At 38.0% G+C, this 19766-nt stretch overlaps 1 protein-coding gene across 4 annotated transcripts in view; it reads left to right on the forward strand.

Moving 5' to 3' along the window:
• LOC126281225 (dmX-like protein 2) overlaps positions 1 to 19766 on the forward strand; it is a 313079-nt gene that overhangs the window by 111454 nt on the left and 181859 nt on the right. For all 4 annotated transcript variants that reach the window (XM_049979978.1, XM_049979982.1, XM_049979980.1 and 1 more), the window contains exons 17-21: positions 2975 to 3239; positions 5908 to 6080; positions 12309 to 12454; positions 12538 to 12644; positions 12814 to 12963. In XM_049979978.1, the coding sequence (XP_049835935.1) occupies positions 2975 to 3239; positions 5908 to 6080; positions 12309 to 12454; positions 12538 to 12644; positions 12814 to 12963 (841 nt within the window). The remainder of the gene's footprint in view (positions 1 to 2974; positions 3240 to 5907; positions 6081 to 12308; positions 12455 to 12537; positions 12645 to 12813; positions 12964 to 19766) is intronic.

Genomic DNA, 19766 nt, shown 5'->3' on the forward strand with positions numbered 1-19766 from the left:
ACCTGTGTTCTCCCCCACTCATCATTGAAAGAGGCCAAGATTGAGTGACATTTCACAGGATGACTGGACTATAGTGGATCAAACACCAAACATTTTGTTATTTACAGGGTCTCATGGTGTGCTAAGTAATGTAGGACTCAGTCAGTCTAGTGAATATTTAGATTTTTTTTCTCATTTTATAAATGACAGGGTTATTTCAATTATGGAGGAACAAACAAACCTATATGCTAGACAGAAGCTGGCCACACTGAGAGCACAAAACAAATTAGGGCCCAATTCTAGATTCAGGCAGTGGAGGACGCTAACAATTGCTGAAACAAAGACGTTTCTGGCTATTATCCTCCACATGTCAATCAGTGAGAGGCCAAGTATGGCCAGTCACTGGTGTAGTGATCCAGTGGTTAGCTGCAATTTTTGCCCCAATATTATGACAAGGGACAGATTTCTGAATATTTTTTCTATGTTCCACATAAACGACAATTCAAAGCAAAAAAAGAAAGGTGAAGTAGACTTTGATGCCCTTCATAAGGTCAGGCCTCTTCTGGATGATTTGGTAAGGAATTTCAAAGAAAGTTATCAGCCAGGTGAAGCACTAACCATTGATGAAAGTATGTGTCCTTTCAGAGGGCGTGTAGGTTTCAAAGTTTATATGGCTATTAAGCCAAACAAATATGGCATGAAGCCATACATTCTTGCAGAATCCAAAACTGGGTACATATACAACTTTGAAGTTTACCACAGAAGGGACGATAAACTGGACAACAGTGCTTCTGCAGTGGTAAAGCGATTGCTCGGCTCCCTCCAAGGTAAGGGCCACACTGTATATGTTGACAGATTTTACACCAGTGTTCAGCTAGCCGAAGAACTGGCTAGAGCCAATACTGGTCTTGTAGGGACAGTAATGCGAAGCAGAAAAGGATTGCCCAAGGCTCTCAAAGAGGGTAAAATCAAAAAGGGTGAACAAATATTTCGCCGCAAGAACGATGTGCTAGTATTGCGATGGAAAGACAAGAGGGATGTGTGGATGATAAGTACACGTCCTCAGTGTTGCCTGTTGCTACAAGAGAAGGCAATGAGAATTTGAAACCAGTGGCAGTGCTGCATTACAACAAACATAAAGCTGGTATAGACCTTGTTGATCAGCGTCTTTCATATGGAGCACTTGATCACAAAACAGTGAAGTGGTGGAGAAAGCTTGCCTTCCAGTGTACAATTATGGCCGTTTCCAATTGTTGTATTTTGCACAATTGCGTCCATGAGAAGAAACTGAGCACTCCTAAGTTTATACAGGAGGTCTGCACAGCGTTAGTGTTACGGAGAGGAGAGAGAATTGAGGATTCTCATGGATCTGCAACGATTGCTCGGTTGTCGCAGAAACATTTTTCGAACCGTGTGAAAATGGCAGAAGGGAAAAAGAAAGCACAAAGACGTTGTGTAGTGTGTAGTGGAAAACAAAAGAACATTACTGGGAAAACTGGGAGGAAAGATACTTCATATGAGTGCAGTGAGTGTAATGTAGATTTGTGCGTCACCCCGTGCTTCAAGCTTTATCACACTGTGGTTCACTATGCAAAATAGCTTATGTGTATGTAGCTAAGCTTTATGTGCAAATGGTATAACAAATGTCTTTTCAGTGTCAAATGATCACTTTCCAAAATTTATTTCTTCTTTAAATTGAATAAAGTAGTAAAAATAAATTTTTGACAAAAATTTATTTTTGCAAAATCGAGGAGAAATCTGCATCACTTCTTGGGAACAGTATATGCCCCATACACATGACTGTTAACCCATGTAAAGTTGTAACCTTAAAGTTTTAAACCATACCTGTAGCTTTTATGTATCTCTAACTAAACGCCCTTTACAGCTATTTAAAGTCTGTTGAAAATAGAAAAAATCAGCCAGCACACAGGGAGTGGCATGCAGTTAAGGGCTTAGCATGGTAAGTGTTATGATATGCTCCTCGCCATATTCTTGTGACTAAGGGAATAACCTTTAGACAAGGACTGATGTTTTTTCAGTGGGTTATTAATATGCCCAGTAGTGAGAGTCCTCTCTCATTCCTAGAACTTTAGTCTGACTGTTCATTGGAAAAAGTTGATTTAGTCTCGGGGGTTTGTCCCTTTGGAATCATTCGCCTGTTAACAATTATCTTTCTGGTGGATGAGAGCTATAAACTGTCTTTTATTGAATGGTTTTCTGTAACATCACTAAACTCATTATTATTTGCACACTCCTTACCAACACTCAGTATGGTGTCTAATGGCAGCTAACTAAAACCATACCCATCAAAGGTACTCGACTGGTACTGACAGATTTCCCTCACTTCCTGCCCAGCCCGACGTCATTACCAGACAGCACTAAGTTTAGTACATTATTTGCTTTAATGTATGGAAAAAAAAATCGTGACGTGTACATAACATCATATGGTGATGGGCGACAACAGTGTCAGTGCAAACAGCATTATATGCAGTGATATGGCAGTAGTGATTCCAAAACAAATGAATATTGGCTCTGTCACAGGCAGTCTTGTGTGACTTTTATTGATTCTGCTACTTTCGTCAACCACTGCGATTATCGCGCTGGAGTCTGCAAATAGTGCTCCCATTGTTTCATCAAAAGGTGATAGAAGATATATCTGTGTCAGTGTATTGTGATACTTGAATAGCTCTTCACAGCCTAGTTCCCATGTCTGCTGTGTAAATACTTCTGAATGATCATCCCAGGAATGCTGGTCATGAAAGGTATACTACAGAACTTATTTGTAATTTGGAAAGTGAGATAGAAGTACTGGCAGAAGTAAAGCTGTGAAGGCGGGTCGTGAATTGTGTCTGAATTACTCAGTCTGTAGAGTAATTGCTCATGAAAAACACAAAAATTCTGGGTCCGAGTTGTGATCCGGCACACAGTTTTAATCTGCCAGGAATTTTCAGAAAATGACTTCACTACATTGTACAATACCAATTTTGCTTTTTAGGACTGGCAAAACACACAATTCCTTCATGTATTCCAAGAGCAGCTAATAACTGGAGAACGTGCTGATGATAAGACTGGAGCAGCAGGAGATGGTGGAGAGCGTGAGAGTGACATTGGACTCACTGAAGCTCAGCTAGGGGCTATGGTTGACCTTCAGCAGTCTGTTGTGTTTGAAGAGCCATTTTACATTGTCGTTTTGGAGCGTACCAACCATGGAACTGTTGTGCACATGTGGCGTCTCGTTATTGCCTCACAGCCTGATATGGGTGAGTGGAATTGATTTTACTTCTCGGGCTCCAATTAAAGCATGAGTCATTTTATTTTATTTGTATAGTTAATGAAAAAACTTTTGTGACACATGACTACTTGTGTACTTGAAATATATGTGTATTACCAGCACCAGTGAATTGTGTTCTCTGGATAATTAAGCTACAATGACACTAAGTCACTATGGAAAAGCAGGAAAAACTATTAAATTTGTAGTTAAATAAGCAGGTTCAGCAGAAATAGTCTTCCCTTCCTCTAACCTAATTAATTGTTCGCTGAATTTAAGTAAACCAATATTTTAAAATAGATAACAAATAAAACAGCTGTTTGGCATTATCAACACATACAGAACACTGGCAGAAGTAAAAAGTCAACTGCATCAAAAAATTCATGGTTACAGGAGATTTGATTCCAAACCTTAAGATCCGATAGTGCTACTTCTCCCACAAACACACCAGGCCTCACTCAAGCACTATATTGACTTGTGTATGTAAATATAAGGTGAAAATTCATTGACCTAGCAGATTGACAGTGTTGAAAGCAATGAAACTGCATTACTGCATTGGTATGTGCAAAACACATGCTTTCAGACTCTCTCCTGTATTGTTGTTTAGGCAATACTTAAGAAAATGGATGGCTATAGTGATCCTGAGCTTGACATTAATTTAGGAGCTCAGAAAATGAATAAGAATGTGACATTACTTCAGTAGGAACTGAAAGTGATGACAGTTCATCAATTGAGTGACAAGTGCTCACCAGAGATATGAGATAAATGCATCCACTGTGCTCTTACCAGCTTCTCCAAGATTTATATTTATAAAAAGTCATTGTGAAATATATGGCTGGACTTCGTAGCTACACAGGAACTAAAACAGGGACTTTTAGATTTAGGATACTTTAGTCGCAGACCGGTTCACAAGTATACTTGGTATTTTATTATTAGTCATCTTCAAAATTTTGCAACTCATTATTTTGAGCTTTAGAAGCTCAACAGTGGATATTCAAACATGGATCTCTGGCTTTGCGTTCCACCACTGTGACCACACAACCATGACACCGTGGTCCTTGCAATTCGCTCGCTGTTACACAACTTCAGCTTGGACCATTCACTGTTTCTAAACTGCTTCTTTTTTCACAGTTAAGTACACCATCTTCTGTTTTCAATCTTGATCTGAAGGGGATGCGATTTTCAAAGTAAATACATGACCATGTACACACACACACACACACACACACACACACACACACACACACACACACACCAGCCAACAACAGATGCAAGAAAAATATAACTATTTAATTGTATGGAATTAGCTAACAGATCAAGCCAGAAATCATTACCTGGCAAAGCAGTCGATAGACTCATTCATATTGGGAACTAATGTTGACATGTGACCAGGTGCAGCCTCTGTCCAAACTAGTGTGTGTCGTTAGCTTGTAGTATAAGGACAGAAAGTGTTCTGAGCCATATCACACAATGTTGAGGCTAGCAAGAAAATTTAAGAAAGATTGTGCTATCCATGGGAATTGATATTAAAAGGTACCAAGACAAATGAATCTAGTTGCAAAACATGGCATACTATATTAAACAATGGAAAATTCAGGATGAAATGCAACAATATTATGAGAAGGAAAGTTGCTACTCACCATATAGTGGAGATGCTGAGTTGCTACTCAGCATCTGTGCTAAGTGGTGAGTAGCATATTATATTAATTTTTCTAAAAAAAAATGAAGCATCAGAATTGAAGCAGCAAGTGGTTTATTCAGATAAAAGTGAATTCATACACAGCACTTTGAATAAATGTTTCCAAAGTGGTAGTTTGCAAAGAGTATTGCCAAACAAAAGTGGTTGACAGTGTTTCATTGTTGTACTATGTAAGACATTGTTACATAAATATCTAGAATGTGACAGCACTTCACTTGTAAAAATACTGGAATGTACACCATTAATAACTCCTATCCCAGTTTGTCAACTATATACAAAAGTGCTGCCACTATCTCCAGGTCTTCAGTTCACTTTGCCAGGTAATAATTTCTACTGTTAGAAATCTTAGGCCAGTATTTTATGAGGTGCAACAGGGATTATCCTTATTGTTTACCTTGTAAATGGCAAAACAATAACTGGTGTGTATTACAAAAGTGTTCTGCACCAATTGTATCAAAAATGTGAGAAAGAAACTTGATTGCAGAAAGTAGAGAAAAGAAATCGTTTTTCATAAGCTTAGTGTGCCTACCCACAAAAGTGGTTTGGTAATGGGGAACCAGAAGGTATTGTAACTCCAGTTGTTGAAGCATTCCCTCTATTCATCAAATTTGACATGTCTTATGTCCGCACATTTGCAAATGGAAAGAGCTTTGTGACTACAAAATATTAGTCCAAAGGAGTAGTTTAGCATTTGTAGATTGATCTTATATAGACCTTCCAGAATTGCACTTCATGGGGGAAATGTACTCTGTGAATAAATATTGGACAAATACTTGGCCTAAAAGATAACTACTTGAATTTTTTTTTAACTTACACACTTTCACTTCCAAGTGAAGACATATTCATCTTGCCATTATATGGGATAAGAGTGTCAGCTTCTTATTTTGTGGAAGAGGAAAGCAGAGAAATAATACTTTTAGTAACATTAGTCGAACCTAACTTTGAATCTCTGGTATTCTAGAAATGTCTGGGAGTATGATGTATGTGCCAGATAGTCAGCTAGTCCAAGATGATGATGAAGCAGAATCTGGTGGTGGCGGAGGCAGAACAGCTAGTATTGGCACCGACCATGCCATGCGGGATGATGAACCCACACCAATGCAGACTTCACATGTTATCATAACCACTACAAAGGTAAGTTTTGCTGTGAAGAAGTATTACAATTTCTTCCCTTTTAATGCATATGTCCCTCCCTCTCCCATTACCACATAACGACTGCAAAGTTTTTTTTTTTGGGTGTACAATAAAAAATTAATCATTCAGAACATTACTTCAGAATTACAAAATGCAAAATGTGAAGTGTGCTACAGAGGTATTAAAATAGAGCAACCAATGTTTGATTGATGCCAGTTCATGGGTGTCACTGCCAGTTCATGATTATTAAAATAGGCTGAGACCAGTGCTGGAGATAATGGGCCAAGTTCTGGATGTTGGTTATTTTGATGTGTTTGGTCAGTATTGGACCATTTTACACTACTGACTTGTTAACAATTTAAATGTTGATTTTGATTGAATAAGTTGGTTCCCTTGCTGCGAGAATTGTCATCATTATAATATTACAATCAAGTTTCAAGATGTTTTGTAGGAGAACATAATGATGCACAGGAGTCAACTAGTGTCCAGTTGATGTGCCATATTTCCAAATAGAGGTATGCTTCAACATTGTCCTACCACACATCACGTCCCCACACCTGTGCATGCTTTCACTGGCAGTGCAGCATCTCCCCACCACACACACACAGTAACAATGTGTGTGTGTGAGTTGTGCTTGTGCGAATTTGTTTGCATTTTCTATTTTGGAAGAAGGACTTTGTCTGAAAGCTTAAATATTTTAGCAGTCTCTCTCATTGTGTGTGTCTGTGGCTCAGTGCCTCCTCTATGTGGTGAGCATCAATCTGTCCTCTCCATATTATTGTTATTCCATCATGGATTTTCCATTGTTTCATATAGGAAATGAAAATACTTAAACTATACCCTGGATGGTACAGAAAGTGAAAATGTTACCTTCCTCAGCTGTTTCATCATTCTACAGAAACAGTGTTTTCACAGCACAGCAATAATCACATACAAAATATTCTTGGTACCCTTGCTATGTTAGAGTTGAGTTAAAATTCTACCTTCAATAGTCTTCACAATTATCTGTTGTTCATCTTCTGTGGTCCCGTTTAACACCAGTAGTCAGCCTGAGATTGACTATTAAACATCTTTGTGATGTGGAGCAGCCAATTAATAAATATGTCAATACTGCCACATATTGCAGTGATACAAATAAAATCAGAGTACTTCTCTTAATGCAATCTATCATGTTCCTGTTATTGTTTCACTGAAATTACCACCTTCTCTGGGAACAAATGAAAACACGAGTGTGATACAATACTCTATTAAAATAAAAAAAGGAAAAAAAAACACTATTAAGACATGTCTCCAAGTGGAGGTGAGAAGATATAATGAAAATTGATTGAGAACAATAAAAATATGGAACATACAGAAACATGTTGTAGAGACATCACATTATATCGGGTCAAGTGCTGGATAACACAAAAATAAATAACAGATATCAAATTATACAACCGTTTTTTTTAACACTACAGGTAGGAGTGGCTTCAGTCAGTGAGAATATGCAAGAAAGGAGACTTTGTTGGTATAAACATATCACATGGGCACTGCCCAGCTCAGCTCAGTCCTCAGCTCAACCTATCACCTCACTGTTGAAGGCCAGAGACAGCATCAAGGACCTAAATTATGGTGGATGGGCACTATAAATCCATATCTTGAATTAAAAATCTGAAATCTGTGGAAAGCATTAGGTTGCAAGAAATGGCATGCATTGACCCAAACAGCAGACCCTGTTCTAGTGGAAAGGTGCCAGGAAGATGAAGATGAAGATGAAGATGATGATGATGATGATGATGATGATGAATCAGAAACAAGGATAATCCATGTTGAAAATGATGACAATGCGCAAGTAATGTCAGGTGATGGATGCGAAGCTATTTGAGGTATGAAGAAAGGTATAGCACCTGAAGATGATAGTGTTTCAATAGAAATGATTTAAGCCGAAAGAAAGACCATACAAAAGGAAGTGCAGCATTATTTACAGTATGTCTGTGGGGAAGGCAATTTTTGGAAACTGGAACAGTGCTGTAATTGTTGTGCTTCCGAAGAAAGGAGACGTACAAGACAAAAACCACACATTGGTCAACCTGTTTTCTGTGATGTTCAAGATAGAAAAGTTACCACTCGCATTGAGTTGTATGAGGAAAGGGGGAGGAGGGCAGGGGACCGATATTGCGTTTTAATCAAGCAAAGGAACTAGTTCACTTCAGAAAGCACTAATCGTAATTATCATTAGCAAGTTGTGAACAAAATTAGGGAACTGACCAGTGCGTACAAATTAGCTTTTAATTTCAACAAAATCATAACTGACAGCCCTTCAGTAATAATGTATTGATTCAAATTGTTGTAGTACAGTGAAGCATATACGCATCAATGTTGAGACTTCCTGTATATTTTGTCAGGGTAGAGGAAAGCTCAGAACTGAAAGAGGAGTTGATAGTGATATTATCAGCAAGATGTTAGCACTCTTCAGGCCTCCAGTAATGATCAGACTTGGTTATATTTGCTGTTTCCTATCCACTGGTTTATCAAACAAGCAATCATGCAGACCAATAAATAGGGGGTATACACCCCAGGAAATCTGGGAAAAACCCAGGAATTTTTTAGAATTACAGGAACTTTTCATTGTTTTAGTTTCCAGTTAAATTTTTATAGGCAAGAACTGATACTCTAACAAATAATATAACTGTTTTCTGCTACTGAAGAATAATACTACGGCAATCAAACAAACTAGAGAAAATAAATAAATAAAACTTAAGTTGCAAAGGAGTGCACCATGTACAGCAGCAAAAAGCACTACACACACAAGTGTCTGCCAACAGCAAAACATGTCAAAGGCTTTAGAACGAAGACTATGTAATACTTCATAACAACAAACTGCTTCCAATGAGCATGACATCACAATTATTTATATTAAGTTCGTTTGAGCAGTTGCCAGCAGGTTCATGTGCATGTGTAGTTCAGTCACATATGAGCAGTACCTTCCCCCAGTTGGGGCTATTTGAATTGTGGTGGTTAGATGCATTGGCAGTAGCAACAAGCAGCCAGATGCTACCCAGAAAAAATTTCTGGCACTCCCAAGTTGCCAGATTCGCACATGCGCAAAGCAGTCTCGGTTGTAGTAGGGAGGGTGTAGTCTCTATGTGACCCATATTTACATTTAGTGATTCTGCTGTTTCCTCTGTGTTTACAGCTCTCAAGTAAAATGAAAACAAAACAGATTTCTGTGTCCAAGAGCTATCAAGTGAATTGAAATACATTCACATAATTATGGAAGGCTGAAAATATGTTATCAGTTTGTTTCGTGAAATTTTATTTCCACATTTTTGGCAATCAAGCATTAATCTCCTTGCAGAACTATGAAACCCTTTTTGATTTTTTTCTAAAGAAATTTGGCTTTCATTAATCTTTTCTGCTGAGGCAATCGATTTGTTTGAAACGAAGTATTTCTTTCCACACTATTGGCTAGTTTCAACTGTTCGTTGATTTTCAAGTACTTGTTTTCATCTTCTGGCACATATGGTGTTGTGCCATAATAAAGAACCAAACATGAGATAATACTGTTCTGGTACTCCAAGAAATTTTACATCCCGAAAACCACACTGGAAACCTTATCATCAGGTTGCAGCCTACTTCATTATGAATCTGGACAGATGAGTGTGCAATTTCAGCCAAATCACGAATTCTAGTATGGTTTATGAAATTCTGGTGCTCTTGGAGTATCCTTGGATGTCCTGTTTCCTTTATGACATAACGTAAGATCGTTTAATGCTTTGTATGTAGAAACTATAGGCTTTCTATGTCATTGTAGGTGCACATCTGTGCAGAACGTCTCTTTTCTGCAACTATCTGGCAGCTGCTGAAAGGAACCTATTTCTAACAGGTCGTGAGAAAATATTGTGAATTGTGGCTTGAAAAGCGGTACTTTCAAAGTAAATTTCCTTGTACGCAAGATGAATTATGTTAGGTGTGAGAGTGTGTGATGACTCTTAAACCACAGAGGATGTGCCTCATTTAAAACTTAACTTTTGAGGACAGAACAAGCCACGTGGAAGAATTTTGAGCTCAGAAAAACACACATTTGTGTCGACATCTAAACTTTTATTGGCACATTCGTGTGATGTATCTTAAAGTGTAACACATGCAAAAAAGACCAATATTATATCTGAAAGCTTAGCTTTTCTTGTAGCTTGTTGACCTTTGAAACCATTATTATATGTGAAAATTGAGCTTTTTTTATGGCACAACACTATGTTTATTAATTTAAACCATTAACTTTTCCTATTGTGTGTTTGCGCTACTTAACAGTGATGTTGCTACTGGATGACTGCATCACCTGTACTATGCTCTGAATACCTGCTGTCATTGGCTGGCAAGATCATGTAACATGAGCCATGTGTGACATACAAATGCACAATGTAATCTCGATTTCAATGCTTCAGAAACTAATGTGCTGTGTTTGGTGGAATTTGAACTTATTCTTTCGTAACATGAAAATATGCAGCGTACATATTGCTGCACATCAGAGATCTTTCTATTATATATTACTTTTTATTTCGTTTTGCAGAGCCCTGTAAAGCTCTACACTGGTGTATAAAACCTTAACAATTCAAAGGATTGATAAGTTATACAGTTCTGAGAGAAAATATACTGTCATTTAACACAGAAAATGGGTGTTTTTAACTGGGAAATCTGGAAAAATGGTCCAGGGAATGGTTGAAACAGAGTGAGAAATTTACCTGTGAGAATCGACTAAAAGAAATACTAGAATAAGATGCATTTATGGTGAAATCTGTTGTCTTCTACTTGGTCCTCTAATAAAAGTTCATTGAAATACCACAACATGAGAACTTAAACAGTATCAATTAACGAACCAGAGAGATTAGGTGTTTGTTTGTTTCTTTTTTTTTTTATTTTATTTTACTGCACTCGCACTTCTATGTTGTGCATAGAGTATCAAATTTCTTCTTAACATCATCCTGTGTAATATGTGGCTGGAGAAAGTGCATCACCTCTACCATTTTTGTAACCGCCATTGCTCTGTTGTTCGTATCCTCAGTTGTAGCTCCAACAGTTGTGGAAACTCTCAATACAGTGAGATAATTTGTAATAAGTCTCTTTCTCACTAAACACATGCAGCAAAACATCAACATAAACAATATCCATTATCTTTTCAAATGGGCCGTCAATCAAAATGTCTCTCAAACACATTAAACTAAGCCCCACAATGCAAATAATTTGATAAAATAGAGAGGTTTGAGAAATTGTTTGATCATTTACATGGGCTTATGGAAAAAGTTTTGAGATTCCTAAACTAGATGAGAGACTTCACAATGCTTAACATTGGCCAGTTCCATGCTGACATATGGTGATAAAAGGAATGACAAGTGTATTTCATCATATTTTTGAGTTTTTACTCAAATTTTACATGGCAAGAATATCATATACTTTTGAGCATTCTTTTTTTGAATTTTGAATTTCCATATTTTATGACTTTCTTTATGTTTAACATTTAGTTTCATTGTTCTTCACTTGTGAATTTGTGTGTTCTGCTTCAGGATGTCTCATTTCTTCCTTCCTTCCTTCCTTTCTTTAATCGTGTCCATGGCAAAATGATTTGTACACAACATTTTTGACAGATTTCTGTAATATGTAAGAACAAAATATATTTGTGTTTATCTATAAATACATCAGTCTAGTCACCTCATCAACTGTTCAGACAATCATGATTTACTGTATTTCTTTCCTTTTGTATCCTCTTATCTACAGTTTCTTTCTTGTAATCAGCCTGGAACAAGTATGAAGTGATAAATACAGTCAAGTGCAAAAACCAAATCACAAAAAAAACTCACTTGGTGTATTGACAGACACGTTTAATGTTCCATCACATACACAAGAGTCATGGTAACGACAGACTTAAAAAAGTTTGCTTGCTAATAATTATTTCAAGAATTGTAAAGCAGATGAGGTCAAAAATGGATTGTAAGGAGCAAGATATGGTCTCATGGGTTGCATTGTGTGATTCTGTTAATGTGTCAAAATATATAGGTTTGAGGCAGAAGAAATTGGCATTTAATAGCAACATTAATATGTTTATGCTTGACACTAAGTAATCCACAAATGTTCAAAAATTAAATACCCAAAGAAAAAAGTTATGGTGAAGAAGATACAAGAGTGGTCATCTTGTGCTTAACTTCTGTTCCAAAACTCTTGTTCCTCGTTGTTACTATTGTACGTATGTCGTAGGTGTGCACCCAGGACCTGCCACTTCCAGACGGTGTAGAAGTCGTACATGCTGCCCCTGCTGCAGGACATCTGAGCTCTGCCTCTATATATCCTGCTTGTTTTGCCCCATACATCATTGTCACAGCTTGTTCTGATAGCACAATTAGGTGAGAGATTTTGAGCCAGTCGTTCACATTAAAGTACGTTCATAAAAACTTTTACTCTGGACGTTTTGAATTCTTTTATATAGGTTTTGGAAGTGCAAAGTAACAAAGAAGGATGAAAAGAAGAAGAATTATGAATGGTGTGAGTGGGAAATGTTTCGCAAAGATCAGGAATCCACCATTGATATCACAGGTAACCACATATGTTTTAGTTTTTGTAAAAGTGTGTTAGTAATAGAATATGTTTAAGAGAGATATATTAACTGCAGCTTAGTGTAATGTTCAGATTTGATTGATTCATTGAAATAAAAATTGCTCAGGCTTGGAGTAACTGTCTCAATTTATTTTTTTGTATGTTTCAGGGCAGCCACTGAATGTTAGTGCAGCTTACAGTGGCAGAATAGCTTGTGCCTATAAATACGGAAAATCTTTTACTCGACCTTCAAAGAATGATCCAGATTCAAGATACGTCAATTTGTGTGTTGCCATATATGAATGTGAAAGCACAGGAGGTACGTATTTGAGTATTTAGTGATCCAGTTTGACATGAGCTATATTTTGCAAATTTGTTGCATTTTTCATCTTCCTTTTATGCTATTGCACTACATAATTTAATAGAACAAGGAGGAAATGCAGGATTAAATTACAGAAAAATCACCAGATCACCACTTGTGTTTTAACACTCTCTCTTTTTTGGAGGATAGATTTGTGATACAATTCAATATACAAAAAGAATACTTTAAGAGAAGTTACGACACTCACACTCTCTCATATGGTGTATAATATTGTGCAGTGTTGTGGTATTATAACATAAAGTTTGTAAATTATACTGAGGACTTAAAAGTCCAAGCTACACAAAGAGAGAGGGATACAAACTTTACCGGGATAATTTGCAGAAACGTAAAAGAAATAACATTAAAATTATTAGAGATTATGGATGCATTGTACTAACAGTGGGACATGCATGTATGTACTGCTGTATGCGAGGACGTTGGGGGGGGGGGGGGGGGGGGGGGGGCGCATGCAGGATGTATAGAAGCTCTACGTGTACTATGTTCCATTTGTTGTTTATGCATCTATTCTCTCCCCATTGCCTCTGCTATATGGTCAATGAATGGTTATCTTTATCCATTCCTTAGTTTATATTCTAATTAATTCATACCTTTAGAAGATTACAATTAACACTGCAAAATTATCATATTTGTGTTTCATAAGTAGGTATATTCCCAATAAAAATTTGTTACCTAAGTAATGATGCAGGTTTTTATTTCTCCCCTTTTCCAATGTTGTTAAAAGAAACAAATACAAATGATATGACAAAAGCATTTCCTTCACTTACTCAACACAGACATTTGTATCCCTATCACAGTGAATTGGATGGTGAGGTCAAAGGCAGAAGGATTATGTCAATGTGAAGTGTGCCACACAGTCAGTGTGGTATTGATGCCACCAGGTTTGGAAAACATGTACATTATTCTGCTAGTAACACCTCTCAAGCACACAGTATGCAATTGGTATCTACCGTCTGTGGGGCTATTTTGGCCAGTCACATGGCATGAGTTTCTTCGGGTCAATCTGTTCACACTCTATCAGGTTAAATCAAGTGCCTTTAGAGCCCAAGCTAGGTATCCCATTTTAGTCTTCTCAAGGAACCACATACGTCACACTGGGTGACTTCTCGTGCTCCATGACATTAAAACACTCATACGCATTAACCGCCTCCGTGGCCAAAATTGAGCCGAGGTAAGCCAATTTGAATTCCGGGCAGTGTAAAAAATTTCCACTGCCAGTATTTCTTGGCAAGGAGAGCATAGGTGGTGGCATAAAGTTCCTGGTCACCAGACTTAGTGCCAATGTCCTTGTTTAAATACCAAGCCCTTTTGCATGGGCTCAAAAAGTGAGGGCATGTGACAGTGTTGAAGTGATCCATCTCTTGGATGGGGCATTTACCTTGGCAGCCGTGTTGGTGCTATTCATGAGGAGTGGGCTATGTGCCAGCACCGGGTTTCATCTTCTCCGTTCTCTCATCATCATCATCATCATCATCATCATCATCATCATCATCATCATACAGCACAAGCATTATACTAAACTACACACACACACACACACACACACACACACACACACACACACACACACACACACACACACACACAATTATAAATAATGTAATGGAGCATGTTGTAAATAAATAAACAAAAACTAAAACTTGTATGCATTCGGATTATCAGTAATGCAGTTAAGTAAGTTAGTTCTTCAGATGATGTTACAATGGTCCTTTTTTTCATTAGCAGGTTTGACCAGTTTGTTGAAAAAGCAGCTAACTCATAAACCAATATACTGGGTGGTTATAATTAAATTTTCATCACTTGAAAGGAGCCCATGGGAAATAATAGATCATAAGACAGTGAAACTTTGCGGAAACACGTGTAAGGACATGCAGAAGAGAGATAGTGAATAGCTTATTGGAAGAACCACATTTTAATTTCCACATGAAAGGTTCAAATATGATGATTTTGGTGGCCACGCAGCTTGGAACAGTTGACCAGTAATTCTGTTGTCTCCAAATGTCTTATGAAGCAACATGAGGTGGACGACCCTTGTGCACCAGAATAGTTGAATCCAAAGAAACATTCTCCCGTAGAGTGGGATCACATTTTCGCAAAGCAGATCACATTAATGTGTGCCATTCATGCTGCAAGTCTGTGGTCTTTGGGCTCCAAATTCCTCAAAGAAAAATGAACTGGTTATGAACTGTGTTGTGATGCGACACCACACAGTGATGTGTTCACTATGAAGGGGAACGTCATGAAATTTCGTTGGTGGTGGTGATCCCCAAATGCAACTTGTGTGTGTTCACTGCCCCAGTGAGCATAATGTGTACTTCATAACTCCACAAAATGTTCCAAGGATACATGTGGTCAACTTAAACCTGTGCAAGGAACATAAGAGCAGAGCAATGACTGTGTCATATGGCAAAAGTTGGCGAGTATTGTAAAGTTTGAAAAGATACCACTTCACAATTGTTCACAGCACTTTTCGAATTGTAGACCATGGAAAGATCAGTTGTAGTAACACAGTTCATGCACTGCTTGGAGATCACACATTGCATCCAGCATTCTCACCCATAGCAACAGTAACTTCAACAATTTGTGGCACAGTTGGCCATCATTATTTCTGAATAATGTTTTTCAACCCCAGTGCAGAAAGCAGACCTCTCCGTATTCCTGTAATGCATTGATACTCACGAAGAGGAGCACTATTGCTGTTGTCTTAATAAATCAACTTTGTGAGTTATATCCTGCTTATCTTTTCCAGACCCATGTTGACTGTTTGCAGCTATAATGCTCATTGACTTTTGTCTCAACCATACATCATTGAATCAGTACCAGTGCCTAACAGCAAGTGATGACGCTAACAGTACTAACAACACAAATTCTGTAGCACACAGTCCCAACATCATATCCAAGTTGGATACCGTACAGTAAATTGTTTTCCATCTACACTGGCTCAAGTTGAGAAATTTTAATTATAACCACCCTTGCGTCTCAAAAAAGGAAAAGTAGTTAACAGAAAATTATGAAAAAAAAAATCTGCACAGCATAGTGTAGCTCGTCCTTTCAGCATCTTTGGACTGCGCGGTAGATGTAAAAGCAACCAGTTCACGATATAAAACAGACAAACCCCAGTAACCCTGGCACTCGCTCACCTCAAATGAAATAAGAAGATTCAGAGTCAAGTTCCTTTGAAGGAAAATTGAATAAATTAAGTCCATTAAAGGTGCAACAAAAGTAGGCATTATCTGTGATTGTGCCAGCAGCATGAGTTTGAGTCCTAACATCAATAATTCTTTTAACATTGCATACCAGCCTCACTATATACTCAATCACAGGTAATGAAGTATGTTTCTAATGTTAATTAGACTGACAAAATATTGATTCAGTAGCTTTTGATACATGAATGAACATCACTTGACTGTCTCATCTGACCCTGCTCCCCCTCTTCACCACCAATTCAGTATCTGTTTTGTTGGTATTCAAACAACACCACTAGCTAAGTTCTTCGGCCAGTATAACACTATAACTGATTAGGAGATTATGACTGTGTGTGTGTGTGTGTGTGTGTGTGTGTGTGTGTGTGTGTGTGTGTGTGTGTGTGTGTGTTTCACATAAGTGGGCATATAACTCAGGGTCCATTTACACATATTGGAGGGGGGCTAACCTCACACCCATAGACAGTACACACTTCTGTACTTTTCACTGGAATCGGACCTTGAGAAGTATTTTATTGGCTATGGAAGTATTCAAAACTGCTCAAGATAGAGTGTTTCCTGTTGAATGTGAGATGTTATTTTGAAATTTAGTCCTGGGAGCAGCCAAAGTGTTGTGAGCCAAAAGAACAAGGTGTGATATGACCTCTCATTATCCTGAGAGGATACCAAATTTACTTTCTAAGATAGTTAACATAAACCATTTCTAACAATACCTAAAGCATAAAACATGAGAACTTCCCATACTGTCACAAACCAGAATGTTTAAACGTTCAATTAACATTGCAGTGGAACACAACATGGATGCCTGTAACATAATCATTCAGTGGAGATTTAATTGATATTACCGTCACCTGCCAGAACAACAACACCTGCTCTTCTAAAATAGCTTCTGCTCTACAGGAAACATGGTTCACTGATAATCATTCCCTGACACACTGTTGAAATTATGCATTTTGTCAGAACCATGCTGGCCCCAAGAGGGTATCTGAAGGAGTCTACACACCAGTTCCCATGGATGTGTTTGGTGACTGGATTCCCCTTTGTACCACTTTGGAAGCAATAGTGGGTGTGAGTGCGGATGACCCCAGCAATCAGCATTTGCAGGCCACTTACTATCGTTGAGTCGACTATCTTAATGCAGTAATCCATCCCCCTTTTCTCCTGCTTGCGGATTTAAGTCAACACCACCCCTTGTGGGAGATACTACCACTTAATCTTGTATTGCCCTTTTACTCGACCAACTTCTTATCAATTGTGATGTGTGTCTCCTCAGTGATGGTACCCTTATCCACTTCAGTGCAGCCCACAGCACATTTTCAGCTATTGATCTATTGATCCCCCGAGTCTTGTGGCTCCAGTGCATTGGTCATTACACGATGATCTTTAGAACAGTGACCACTTTTTGGTGATCATGTCACTTCCTTGCCCCTGGCAGACCACATTAGGTGCTTCAAAGAGCAAACTAGCAGCTGTGTAGATCTGCCGTTACCTTCACCCCTCTCTATCAGATTGCATCAACGAGGTTGGTCCAGATGTCTCTCATGTGATCACCCACATTGCCGGATCTGCTATTTTCCTTTCTACAGGACCCCTCTGCCACTTGCCAGTGCCACCCATGGTGGACCAAAGACATTGCAATAGCTGTTGAGGATCACCAAAGAGGACTGTAACATATCAAGCCACCACGTTCACAAAGTAACCTTATCACTTCTAAGAGACTTTGTAGTAAGGCTTGCTGTCTAATCAAATTCTGTAAGGACGACATGCAGAAGAAAAGAAACTATGAAACATGAGTAACAGCCAGATTTCCCAAAACTGAGAAGGGGGAGTAGAAGATGAATAGTCTAAATTCAAATAAACCCATGTTAAAGAAGCCACAGACATCTGCGTTAAAACGATTGTGACACAAAAGAGAAGGAAACATCTTGGTGGAATGATCAGGACAAGACAGCAGAAGATAGAAACATATTTAAAAGAAAATTATACTATGAAAAACAGAAAATAGATGATGCACCGAATGAATTAGCAATTGAACATCTAGCACAGGAACACCAGAGAAAGAAATTAACTGGAAGACTGATCCACAAAGAAAAGAAAAAGTTTTACTAAAGTATTGAGGAAGATTGTCAGGTAAGTTGGAAATGACTATACAATGTACTAACAAGTAAACAAAATGAATATGTAAATATCCTTGCACTGGAAACAGATGACTGTAACTTAATATGAACAGAGGAAGGGATCACGGATGAAATGAAAAAGTACTTCAACATTCTGCTAAATGGAGAAGGGGACCACACAACTATCAGCAACTGTAGAATAATTAATGAAGTCCAAACCAATGGACACTCTTCAACATGGGCTAAGATGGAAACAGCATTAAAGACTATGAGGAATGGGAAGTCGACAGACTTTGATGATCTCAGCTCAGTCATGAAAAAGGCAGCTAGAATATTGGACTTAAATTGGCTGTATAGAGTGTTACCAGTAATTTGGGAAGAAAACAAAATCCCAGAAGATTGGAGCAAAGGAGTCACCATCCCTCTGATTAAAAAGGGCATTCGATGAAAATGTGGAAATTACAGAAGCATCACGCTGCTGTCACCACCCTGAAGCTGTTATAAAAGATCATAGAAATGAGACTTAGAAAGATCGTAGAACCTTTACGTGAGGAAGAAAAACAGGGGTTCAGGAAAGACCAAGGTACTATGGATCTTATTTTTGCAGTAAGAAATGCCGATAGAAAAGTACTGGGGATATGGAAAAATTCTTGTGATTGTATTGGTGGAAATTGAAACAGCATATGACAGTGCTCCTCAAAACAAGATATGGGAATGTTTGGAAGACCTAAAGGTGCCAAAGCACCTAATTCATAAAACCGAGATGCTGTACCAAAAGTATTACAGCTGTGTCCAGATAGGCAACGGACATCAGAATGGTTTGAGACAGAGAGAGGTGTCCAACAAGGAAGTGCGCTATCACCACTCCTGTTTGTAATAGCAATGGACAAGATCATAAAGTCTATCCAGAAAATAGACAGCAAACCAAATGATCTAGTTTTTTCCAATGATTTGATAGTGTGTGGAGAGACAGAAGCTGAAGCACAAAAGAAACATAATGATGGAAATAACACATTCAAAAATTTTGGACTAAAAATAAGTAAATGAAGACAGTAGAAATGCCCAACAACAGGCAAGGATCAATCTCAGATATATTTCTAGGAGTCAAAGTAAAATATGTTTCCCATTTCAGGTACCTAGGAAGCATGATCTCAGAAGACAACACCATTAAGCAGGAAGTACACCGCAGGACACAGAAAGCACAAAATTTTTATAGTCAAATCAGAAATCTTCTCTGGGACGATAAAATAGTACGAAAAGCAAAAGTGACCATGTACCACATCTTTTTCATACCAATACTTACATGTGGTATGGAAACATGTATCCTACTAAACAAAGACCTCAGCAGAATTCAGGTAACAGAAGTGAGATTCATTAGAGCTATGACTCAAACAACTAGAAATGACAAAATCAGGAATGAATA

Source organism: Schistocerca gregaria, chromosome 7, assembly GCF_023897955.1.
Source record: "Schistocerca gregaria isolate iqSchGreg1 chromosome 7, iqSchGreg1.2, whole genome shotgun sequence".
Taxonomy (NCBI): domain Eukaryota; kingdom Metazoa; phylum Arthropoda; class Insecta; order Orthoptera; family Acrididae; genus Schistocerca; species Schistocerca gregaria.